Source organism: Nicotiana tabacum, chromosome 8, assembly GCF_000715075.1.
Source record: "Nicotiana tabacum cultivar K326 chromosome 8, ASM71507v2, whole genome shotgun sequence".
In the NCBI taxonomy this organism is placed as follows: domain Eukaryota; kingdom Viridiplantae; phylum Streptophyta; class Magnoliopsida; order Solanales; family Solanaceae; genus Nicotiana; species Nicotiana tabacum.
Window position 1 is genome coordinate 124448383 of NC_134087.1, and position 12715 is coordinate 124461097.

Consider the following 12715-nt stretch of genomic DNA (forward strand, 5'->3'; position numbering starts at 1 on the left):
CTCCACTTAAATCATGTGATGAATATACATAGATTGAATTTTAAAATCAGAAGAAAACAAACAAAGAACAATGAAAAGAAAGTATTTAATAAAACAAATTCATATCGCATAGTGAACTTCCATATCCTATCAACATATATAGATTCTCTAGCAAAATCAAAATCTGGAATAAAAAAATCATAAAGAAAGCATGCAACTAAAATTTCCTGGAAGTAGCAAGAAATCATCCGACATGAACATTAGATGAAGCAAACAAAAATAGAGAAACGCACTACTCCTTCACATGTTATTCCTCTTTGATGATTTGTAAGCCGGGTTGATGCCTTAACCCCCACCAGCAGATGGTGTTTGATTTTTAAAAAAAGGAGTGTGTACTCCAATTACTTTGCCTATATAATTCTTATTTTACTATGAACAAAACATACTTTTAACAAAAAATTATCCTTTTTTTTTGTTTGGTTCAAATTTTCTTTGAATTCAACTTAGCCTCTATGTTTTGCAATGAAAGTCTCTCACCGGAATCAAAAGTATGTTCACATACCACAAATTAAACCTTTTTTTAAAAAAAAATTAAACCTTAATGAAGATAAGATGATTATAATAAGGAGTATTGGATTCGAAGCAATAGCTATTATTTTAGTTTAGTAGGACTACTAATCATGATTCTAGTTATAAAGAAATTCAAATTTTTTTACCTACAATAATTATAATACCACGTAAGGTGGTTGAAGTAAATGCCGAGACCTATGTTAATTTTATTTGGACTCTAATTTACGAAATATATCCTTTACGTCTTTGTCCATTAAATGGTGTATGATATTTTAAATGTTAAGAGATATTGAGGGGCATAAAAGTACGTTAATATTTTAAGAATATTTTTATCATATAATATTTAGCATAAAATATTCGTGTTTTATAATAATATATATATTGTAGCTATAAAACCACTTGACTAAAGTTGTTTTTGAAAATTCCTCAATTTTTTATTTGAGGAATCACAATTGGTCCTTGTCACGTGTTCCTTTCTTGATCATATTTTATTTATCCCATACAAGTCTAGGGTTTATAGGCTAGAAACCCTAATTTATGAATCTGCGCCCTCCTAGTTTTGAATGTAATATAAATAAATAAAAGATAAATAAAGAATAAAAAAAAGTACCCAGAAAACTAGTGCGTGTTTAATGTCATATGATTGATATTCCTTCTGCTACCCTTCACCAAACTAACTGTACACGCCACACGAACTCAGTTTCTTATTACTTTTACACCCCAAGCCCTTAGCTTCTTCAGTTTCAGTTCATTAAATTGGATAACAGAAGCTGCCTCCTTTCATCTGGCAAACTGCTAAAGACATGGCTCTGTTTCATAGCCGCATTCCGTTTTCAGCATCTGCATCTCTTTTTGCAAAAAGAGACCTTACTAAATTGTTTCTTGGAAGTAACCCACTTGCCAATATCACCCAAAAAAAGTTTTCAACTCTTCATTATGCTTTGACCAATTCCTCCAATAAGCAGTCATCCATATCCACCTTTAGTGAGGTAATAAACAAGGAAGCTTTTTTTTTTTTTAACTACAATGCTGAATTGGGATTTTCTTATTGTGATTAAAGCTTGTTCCTTTTTGTGATTGATTCAGTTGATCGAGACTTTAATTAGTAGGAAAGACTTGACGGAATCTGAAGCAGAAGAATCTCTTGATTATTTGTTGGATGGTGCTGATGAAGCTTTAATTAGTGCTTTTCTTGTTCTTTTGAGAGCTAAAGGTGAAACCTTTGAAGAAGTAAGTTCTTTCTTTAACTATTGCCATATTGGTAAAGGTTTATGTATACCCTTTGAATTATAATTTAGGTGAAATAAATATTTTAGTACAGTATTTCCTTTCTGATGAAATTTTTTTCAGAAAAAACTATGCTTTTTGAAGAACAGGCCCTAATTTAAAATATACTGTAAAGCTTCCATTTGGATGTAGAATCCTCTGGCTATGAATCTGATTTCACAGAACCAGATTGTCTTTATTCGCTCCTTCATTAATCGAGCTAATGATGATAATTAGGTAGTGGGATTGGCAAGGGCAATGATAAAGCATTGCAGACAAGTGGAAGGCTTAGGCGACGCGGTTGATATTGTTGGAACAGGAGGGGATGGTGCAAACACGGTGAATATCTCAACAGGTGCTTCAATACTTGCTGCAGCTTGCGGTGCAAAAGTAGCCAAGGTTGACAGAGCTCTTTTTTGTTGTCCAAAGTTATTTAATTTCACCAAAAACTGTGGACATTTGAGGCTAAAAATTTGTGGGATTAAATTGCAGCAAGGTAATAGGTCGAGTTCATCCGCTTGTGGGAGTGCAGATGTATTGGAAGCACTAGGCATTGCCATTGAGCTGGACCCTGAGGTTGGTGATATTGCTGTTCTTGGCTGAAAAATGTTGGTAGTTGAGGACTTTTAATATTGTATTGTAGTTCTTAAGATTTTTTTTCTTGAAAAGAGAAAAGTGTGCTGTAGTTTTAAGAAATGAAGGTTTAAAAATGAAGTTTGCTATCGCATTAGTTAATATTTGCTTTATAAGGAGAAACACTAGATTTGGCGTTCACCAAATCAAATTATTAACGTAATTTAATTACTGAGCCATCTAACAACCATGCATTTATTCTTTGTTACTGGCTTCAGGGGGTGAAAGAGTGTGTAACTCGAGCTGGAATCGGTTTCATGATGGCTCCAGTATATCATCCAGCGATGAAGATTGTCAGACCTATCAGGAAAAAGCTGAAAGTAAAGACAGTGTTCAATATCTTGGGGCCTATGTTGAACCCAGCAAGAGTGCCGTTTGCTGTAGTTGGAGTTTACAAAGAAGACCTGGTACATTTTCAACTGTTGAATTACATAATATCACTTGTTCTATGAATGTGGCTTTAAGAATCTTGTAGTCTTAAATTATGTGAATTGAGGTGCTAAATTTTCTGGTCTTATCTCCATTCTACCCTTTGGTTCATAGCTTTCTGACCTGTTTCAATGTTATTCTTTATGTGTTGTGTACATTCATTTGGTGAATGAAACATCTCTTGTTGTAGGTCCACAAAATGGCTAAAGCAGTCCAGAGATTTGGCATGAAAAGAGCACTGGTTGTTCACTCAGAAGGCCTAGATGAGATGAGTCCTCTTGGTATGGTCTCCTTCCACGACACTAGTAAATATGTTGTCTTTGGTAACATTGTCCTTTTTAGTTTGACTTTGCTTGTATATCTTTTAGTATGACAATTCATTTCGCAGGCCCTGGATTAGTCCTTGATGTCACACTAGACAATATTGAGAAGTTCTCCTTTGATCCATGTAAGTAACACATGAAATCAGAAAAAGGGCAGCCCGGAGCCGGATGTATTTATTGCTTCGCACTGATAACAAGTGAATGCCGCCCTAAGTATTTGGTGAACTCTGCAGTAAAGAATGATGCAATATGATTAATGTGTTTTTCACTAGTCATATAACATTGTCTCTTTGGGGTAGGCTTCCTACATCATACCCCCTTGGGATGCGACCTTTCCCCGAACCCTGCGTGACCGCGGGATGCTTCGTGCACCGGGCTGCCCCCTTTTTTTATTTTTTTTATTTTTGTATATAACATTGTCTATGTGAAAAAATTAATCTGACAAGATTATTCTTCAATAGTGGACTTTGGTATCCCGCGTTGTACTCTGGAAAGCTTGCGAGGTGGAGGTCCAGATTACAATGCCGACATGCTCAAACGCGTGCTGTCCGGAGAAAAAGGGCCGATTGCTGATGCATTTGTAAGTTTCTTTGTCTGTTATGCTTCAAATATCCTTATAAACTTATCTGATTGATGTAGCTTGTTGTCAGATTTAAGGCTCCTCCTTATAAAAAGATTGACAAAGCACTTGTTTCCATTTTCAATAATGTCCTTTCACCTTGAAAGTTCTTACATTATCTACCAAACAAATTCACAGGCACTAAATGCAGCAGCTGCTCTCCTGGTAAGTGGACTTGTTAAGAATCTGGCTGAAGGAGTTGCATTAGCTCGTGAGACACTAGTCTCCGGCAAAGCACTGAAGACACTTGATCTGTGGGTAGAGGTTTCGAATGTAAGGAGAATTTCACTGTAATTTCTTTAGATAGAGACTTGATCACATAAATTCATACTATGTCTTGTTTACTAAATTCCAGGAGGTGAAGGAAGCAGTACCTCAGGTCGCTTGATCGACCTTCTGCATGAACTCATTGAAAATGCCAAACTGACCATGTTAACTGTTAAGTGCATTTGACCAGACAGAGATATTCTTACGGCTCAACTTCACTGCTAAGTTATTGTTAACAGATTCAGAATCAGAGAAAGAATGGAAGGCACTACTCAACTTGCAATTTTAGCTTGGAGAAGGATCAGAGAAAAGGGGTTAAAAAAAGAACAAAAGTAACTTTAGCTTTGGCTACTGAAATTTGTAAGGCAGCTGTAGATTTCTGTATACATTGCTTGTAATACTCATTAGTGACAATGACCAAGCAAAAGAATAATCAAGTGCAGAAAGATGTACCACATTTGGTTTTCCCTCTTCACGAACTTGTACAATCGCTACAAAGACTCTATTATCAAAGAAATAAGGAAAGGGGTGACATTTGGCACCAGATATTCGGAAGTGTGGAAGAGCAGCTGTGAAGTAGTACTATCATTTTTATCTTTTAAGATATTTCTGACTAAGATACTTAACTTGGTTAGATGCAGCTTTCTGAACTAAGAACTGTATCTAAATGTTCATCTATTTGTGACATACACCACACATGAAAAATAAAAACAGTGGGAAAATAAAAGAAGATTTCTCTGTGGTGAAAGTTAAGTATTAGCTGCATTGCATGTTCAGAGTCTGTAAAGATTGATTTTTTGTCTGTGCATTATGGAAAAAACTCCGGATGGCGTGTTCTTTCTTGATGAACTAAGATCCACTTGTTGGTTTCCATCTACTGTAACCTTACTAAGTTGTACAAATCAATTTACTGTTTTCTTCATTTGTTTCTTTTGCGGATCAAGGAACAGAAAGTAAAGAAAGTTAAACAAATGTACATCAATCCATTTGTGACTTCAGAGAATTCTCTTTTAGCTGATAAAAGTTTCATGAGTGGACAAAGTGAACCATCTCATGCTAATGGTACCAGGCTAGAATGGACTGACAAAATGAATGGCACGTTGCCCTCACATGTAGGACATGGAAGAGTGTTAATATTCACGCATTCTTTATTACATTTACTTCCCCAAATTATATGAATTTGACATGCTGCTATAGCTTGTGATTCCAGCTACTGTTGTAAATAGCTTGCAGATATCACAAATGTAGCTTCTAGAAGATGCAGAAGAGTGTATGCACATGCTCATGATTTCAACATCAATTCCATCTCAAACAATAGGTATTCTTCTGTTCTTGTGAATATTATGAATTTTAAACTTGCTCACTTGAAATGAAATTTGACCAGCCTCTGTTGTTTGTGTTTCTGATTGAGCTTGATCGATCAGACCAGAGGTATCCTTCTATAAGTAGCAGTACCAGAGAAACTCAATAGTGTGAAAGTTGTTTAACAGTTGAAAGAGTGCCAGTCGTTAGATAATTCTCTGGTTTTTTATACTTTTACAGCGATGGCGAGACATTCCTTTCTGGGGATGACCTTAGGATAAACGTATGGAACCTTGATGTCAGAGACCAGTGTTTCAACATCATTGACATGAAGCCAAAATATATGGAAGATCTTACAGGTGATCCCGGATGTCTTCTCGAAGTATTTCATATGCTGTAATCTACTGGATCTTTTCTCATGCGTGCTACTCTCTGTTAACCATTATTTGAAGTTTCCAGTTTAGTCTCCAAAAATATGGAGGTATATTTTACCAACTAATGATATGATGCCAAAGCACTTCGAGAATTTATAGGAGGCAAAATATGGATTCAGGTAGTAGCTTTAGGCCTCATAGGTAAACTTAGCAACATAACTGAAGGATATCTCTAGTGATACATTTATGTACCCAAAATCTACATAAACCTTGTATTCATGCTAGGGATAAGTTGAGTTGGGTGAGGGTCGGGTAGCTTCTTGGGCCTGTCTGGTTGATATGGAAGAGAACAGTTTTAGCCCCAGACTTGTGTTTTTTTTTGGGGGGGGGGGGTGTTGGTGGTGTTGCCATATGCTTATTTAGGATTTCGGAAAAAGTTTGGAACAACTGGCACTGCATTAGTCATCTTCTCAAAAGATTTGTGGAGGCAAGCAATCAAAGAATAATAGCCGGGCCATTATTTTATTAGGTTTATCCTGTAATTCCAAAGATGCATGCGGAAAAAAAAAGAATTAACTCTATAAAAAGAATGCTTGGAAGGAATCTGAAGCTGCCTTTACTCCTCTCCCTGAAGAGGACTTGACCAATAAATTTGAGGATGATTATCTACCTTATGACATGGGTAGAATAAAGTCATTAGGCTAAATTAGTTTCATTACCCTATGCTTCTTTTTTGCATAAAAAATTTGACCAGGCTGCCACCTAATAAAGGATAAAATGCTCATTGGGCCATTCTTTTATGTAGAGGTGATTACATCAACAGAATTCCATCCATTTCACTGCAATTTGTTGGCTTATAGTAGTTCACGGGGATTCATCCGACTTGTTGACATGAGGAAATCTGCACTATGTGATCACAGTGTGAAAATGTGAGTTTTATTCCCATCTCTATTTTATTTCTCTCATCTGTATGACGCATTTCAGCTTCTAATCTGCTGCCCTGACACAACTTCCGGTACTTATTTTAACAACCCGCAACTTACTTTTACAGATTGCAAGATGGGGGGAGCCGTGGCCCAAAAACACTTTTCAGTGAAATCATAACTTCCATATCTGATATGAAGTATGCAATGGATGGAAGGCATATCTTAAGTCGTGATTACATGACTCTGAAGGTCTTCTCAATTTCGATGATCCTTTTACTGGATAATACACACTATAAACAATGATTTGTTGTCATACCTGCATTTCTTTGAACTTGGTGCTATCTGTCAAGAAAAGAAAAGAAGTCAAGTATTTCTTACTCCCTCAGTCCCGTTTTTGTTTGAGGGGTTAAAACAAACTTTTCTTTGAGTTTTCTCAATTGTGTTTTTAGAATCTTAAAAATCTGACCCTTATTTTTAACCATATAATATGCAGTTTATTGATCTTTAATTACATTCCTCAAAAAATAAAACCGAGTGATTGAAAAAGGATGGAAGTTGTATTGATATGTGCTTCTCACCCATGTTTTACTCCTCAGTTAGGTGATTTATGCACTATTAAAAGTTTCAATTTAACATGCAAGAAACAAAACCGAGTGATTGAAAAAGGATGGAAGTTGTATTGATATGTGCTTCTCACCCATGTTTTACTCCTCGGTTAGGTGATTTATGCACTATTTATCTGGGAATTCAGTGTTTCTGACATTTGCGCGACTTCATTTTATGGGTCCTTAAAAGTGTATTCATCTTATTTTCTGCTTCTACCTTTGTTTTTGTTTTTTGCCTTTTTCTATGCCGCTTCATTTTGATTCTTTCATCTCTCATTAGTGGAATCTTCTTTGTTCTCTTCATCTCTGAGTGACATACAAATAATCTATGGCTTTGTTTGGTTCTTATTTCCTGTGATCCTTGACTTCTTTTGACGTTTTACATTCTCTATCATTAGATGGATCTGTAATTATATCTTAATTGTTAACTATTTGATAGTTATGGGACACACTCACATGGAGACTTCCCCAGTTGCAACGTATAAGATTCATGAACACCTGCGCCCTAAGGTATGAGGGTCTTCATCACAGGCATTTCTCAGAGTTGTACTGAGAAATAAACAGTTGGTGATGTGGTGTAACGTGTGAATATGCTATTTATTCAAATAGATTGATAGTATTTTCTGATTTGCAGTATAATTGATATAATACATGTTGTGTGGCAGCTTTCTAAGCTGTATACAAATGACGCCATTTTCGATAAGTTTGATTGCTGCCTGAATGGAGATGGACTTCAATTTGCAACTGGATCTTACAGGTTTATCACAGCTCTAACTTATGTGAACATATGAAATGTTGTACTGATGTTGTGATATTGTACTTTCATTTTGTTGATCTTCTATACATATGATGGAATTTGGTAATCTGTTGTTGATTTAGCAATTGTCTTCTTATATTTTCTTGTGGATCTGAGAATGAAGATGGCATCACACTGGAAGTTAGAAAAAGTCCAAATAGGTAACCCTTGTACTAAAATGATCTTAATATTGTCTTTCTTCTATTATATTCTTGAATTGATGCTTCATTCTTCCTTGAATTTGTAGGAAACCAACCTCTCAAGCTACTACAAGGCCTCGAAGGTCGTCATTGAGCAACTTGACTCGAGAATTTTATCGTCAAGGTAGCTAGTAACAGCCATGCATGTGCTTGTGCATGATGAAGTGAATTTTACACCTATTGTTTACACCAAGCCAATGAATTTTACCCTAGTAATTAAAATTTAAAGTGAGAATACATATCAATTAACTATGATTAAGTGATAAATGGGTGAATAAGATACATGCCTTGCATTCATTGATTTGGTTTAAACCCCGGTCACCGATATGGGCAAGGTTTTACCCTTGTAAGGGTCCATAATTCATCAATCAATTGGTGGCAGATCTAACCTCCTGGCTTTGAAACCTGGCATATTTTGTCATCTCATTTACATTGCTTTTTGTTGATAATTTCAGGACAAGATAGCTCAGAAAATGAGATTTCCTGTAATCTTAAGTCCATGTTGCTGCATCTGGCTTGGCATCCAACGCACAATTTGATGTTCTGTTGGAAGCAGCTTGTTCATGTACCATGCATAAAGTGCCATGAAGAGGACTGAGAGTAGTAACCTTCCTGTTCATGGGCTTTGCCCCCTGTAAATGGTATTTTGTCCCTGTCCATATAGTAACAGCATTTCTCACGTTGGGTAGTCATCTTGATCTAATCTCACAGGTAGCAGTCTGCCATTACAAGTTCCCATAAATATATTTTATGGACAGAAATTTTTTTGTTAACAATTAACAATTTTTTTGTTAAAAAATATACAGAAATTTGACGCTTGCATAAATATATTTTATGCACATCTGAAGTTCGCTTGTTTCTGCAATTTTTTTCATTTCCTGTTTCTCCTTGTATTTGATACTGGTACATGTTTGGACAGAGCTACAACCAGAGGCGGAGCTATGATTTCAAGCTTATGAGTTTGAGATTCTAATCATTTTGAGTTACTGGGTTCTAAATTAATAATTTATATATATTCAATGGATTTTTAAGATAAATACAGGGCTTGAACCCAGGCTATTGGGTTCTGTCGAATCTGCTTCCATCACTCTAGCTCCGACCTTGGCTACAACTATTTTAGTGATTGCAATACTGAAACAAAGAAAAGTAAGCAATATTGTTTATTCCATGTAGTGATGCATATATATACATGTACATCAGGTGCTAACAAAGGAAAGAAAATAAAAGAGATTCCTACAAATCTGCTATCTATATATGGGTTATGTACACTACTAAGAAACAACCTATATTCATTGTGTAAAGTGTCTAAGTTTCTGTAACACTCCCCCTCAAGCTGGAGCATATATATTGATTATGCCCAGCTTGTTACAAAGGTAATCAACTCGAGTGTCATTCAATGCTTTAGTGAACAAATCAACTGGCTGCTCTCCTGTCTTCACGTAGCCAGTGGAAATCAAGTTCTCCTAAATCTTCTCACAAATAAAATGACGTCAACTTCAATATGTTTCGTTCTTTCATGATACACTGGATTTGAGGCAATATGGAGTGCAGCTTGATTATCACGCCAGAGTTTTGATGGAGTAGGATGCTTTAACCTAATTTCAGTTAAAAGGTGATATATCCACATTATCTCACATGTTGATTGTGCCATAGTTCTATACTCGGATTCTGCACTGGACCTAGATACAACATTTTGTTTCTTACTTCTCCATGATACCAAGTTTCCACCAACAAATACACAGTAACCAGTAGTAGATCTTCTATCAATCTTGGATCCAACCCAATCTGCATCTGCAAAACAATCAATGTGAGAATGATCGTGATTACTGTATAATATGTCAAGTCCAGGAGCTCCTTTTAAGTAACATAAGATCTGCTCCAAAGCCTCCCAATGTTTAACTGTAGGCGCGGACATGAACTAACTAACCATACTCACTACAAAAGCAATATCTGGACGAGTCACTGTGAGATAGTTTAATCTCCCAATTAACCTCCTGTATCTATCTGGATCATTAAATGGATCGCTATCATCTTTCATAAGATGCAAATTAGGAACCATTGGAATACAGCAAGGCTTGGCAGCCAGCTTACCAGTTTCTGCTAGTAAGTCAAGACTATACTTTCTCTGAGATAGAAAAATTCCCTTCTTGCTTCTAGTTATTTCTACTCCCAAGAAGTATTTCAGTTGTCCCAAGTCTTTTGTATGAAACTTAGTATGCAAGAAAGACTTGAGAGAAGAGATTCCTGCATAATCACTCTATGCGATAACAATATCATCCACATATACAACAAAGAGAATAGATCCAGCTGTTGATTACTTGTAGAAGACAGAATGATCACATTTGCTCTTTTCAGCCCAAATTCTTGAACTGCTTCACTAAATTTACTAAACCAAGCCCAGGGACTCTGCTTCAAGTCACATAAGGATTTTTTCAAATGATAGACCTTGCCATACTCTTCCTGAGTAACAAAACCAGGTGGTTGCTCCATATATACCTCTTCATGGAGATCACCATGAAGAAAAACATTCTTAATATCCAATTGATGCAAAGGCCAATTCTCAGAAGCAGTTAGAGAAATGAACAAGCGGACAAAAGTAATTTTGGAAACCGGAGAGAAGGTGTCTGAATAATCCACCCCATAAGTCTGAACATACCCCTTAGCCACAAGTTTGGCCTTAAGTCTCGCCACAGAGCCATCAGAATTAAGTTTAACCATGAAGACCCACTTGCATCCCACTACTTTCTTTCCACTGGGTAAATCCACTAAATCCCAAGTGTGGTTTTTCTCTAAGGCATGTATTTCCTTAAGAATTTCTTCAGACCTTCCAGGATGATTCAAAGCCTCCTTCACCGTTTTGGGTATAGAAATAGAGTCTAGACACACAATCAAAGATCTATATGCAGGGGACAAGTGGTCGTAGGAAACAAAATTAGCAATAGAATATGTGGATTTGCAAGTGCGTATACCTTTGCGAAGAGCAATTGGAAGGTCAAGGTCTTCTGGAGAGTCAGGAGGAGGTAAATTTGATGATGAAGGAACTGATGACGAAGGTTCTGATGTAGAACATGTATCATTCGTCTGTTGCCTCCGCAAGTAATCTTGAACGATTGGCGGTCGTTCTAACACAGTTGGAGCTGGTGCTGAAGGCAGAATAATAGATTGGTGCTCGATAGAACTAGGAGATGGAGGAACATCATCTCGTTGTTCTGTCAAAGTACGTATAACCTGGTATACTAGCCACTCATCTTCCTCCCCCTGACTTGTAGAAATGGGATGTGCATAGAAGAATGGTATAGTATCTGAAAATACCACATCAATTGACACCAAATATTTGCCAAGTTCAGTAGAATAATATCGATACCCTTTCTGAAGGCGAGAATAGCCAAGAAAAATACACTTCAATGCCTTGGGATCCAATTTGGTAATAGATGGTTGAACATCTCGAACATAATATGTGATTCCAAATACCTTAGGTTCCACCGGAAATAATGCCTTGTTTGGAAAAGGGACACTGTAAGGCACATTACCACCAAGCACGGTAGATGGCATGCGATTAATCAGAAAGCAAGCCGTAGAGACCGCATCAGCCTAGAACTGTTTAGGAACCTTCATTCGGAACAAAAGTTGTCCGAGCTGTCTCAAGTAGATGCATATTCTTCCTCTCAGCTACTCCATTTTGAGAGGGTGTATCAACACATGAAGACTGATGCAGAATACCATGTTGTCTCATGTACGACTAAAATAACTCTGACATGTATTCTTTAGCATTATCGCTCCTTAGAATACACACCGAAGTGTCAAATTGAGTTTTGATTTCAGCACAGAAGGCAGAAAAGTGAATAAACACTTCAGAGCGTCTCTTCATAAAGTAAATCCAAGTCATTCGAGAAAAATCATCTACAAAGGTGACAAAATACTTATGCCTAGTTTTAGAAACAACGGGACATGGTCCCCAAACATCAGAATGAACTAACTCAAAAGCTGACTCAACTCGTTTATTAACCCTTGGACTTAACGAGATGCGATGGTATTTTGCAATCGACATGACTTACAATCCAATGAAGAAATATTCTGAAACTGAGGACAAAGCTTCTTCAACAAAGGTAGAGAGGGGTGTACCAATCGACAATGTGCTTCAAAGGGAGACACAACACTAGAGCATGCAATAGACCGTGGCTCCCATTCATCAAGGATGTAGAGATCACTGGATAAATATCATTTACCAATAACCTGTTTTGTTGTAAGATCCAGAAACAAACAATGATCGGGAAAGAATGCAACACAACAATTAAGGTCTTTGGTGATTTTACTAACAGAAATCAAGTTAAGGTCCAAGTTTGGTAGACTTAATATAGATGACAGGGTAATAGAGGAAGTTATTTAACAGTCCCAAATCCAATACTGCTACAAGTTGATCCATCAA

General features: G+C 36.6%; 1 protein-coding gene and 1 pseudogene across 1 annotated transcript; both read left to right on the forward strand.

Annotated features, from left to right (window-relative positions):
- The first annotated feature begins 1172 nt into the window (after positions 1-1172).
- On the forward strand, positions 1173-4641 carry LOC107826130 (anthranilate phosphoribosyltransferase, chloroplastic-like). The gene is made up of 10 exons (XM_016653078.2): positions 1173-1538; positions 1636-1779; positions 2053-2214; positions 2308-2391; positions 2667-2855; positions 3068-3158; positions 3266-3325; positions 3662-3780; positions 3958-4092; positions 4175-4641. Exons 1-10 carry the CDS (start codon positions 1353-1355, stop codon positions 4205-4207), a joined length of 1203 nt encoding a protein of 400 aa, XP_016508564.1. The 5' UTR covers positions 1173-1352; the 3' UTR covers positions 4208-4641.
- A 296-nt stretch (positions 4642-4937) lies between these two features.
- Positions 4938-9004, forward strand: LOC107826131 (serine/threonine protein phosphatase 2A 55 kDa regulatory subunit B beta isoform-like; annotated as a pseudogene).
- The last annotated feature ends 3711 nt before the right edge of the window (positions 9005-12715 follow it).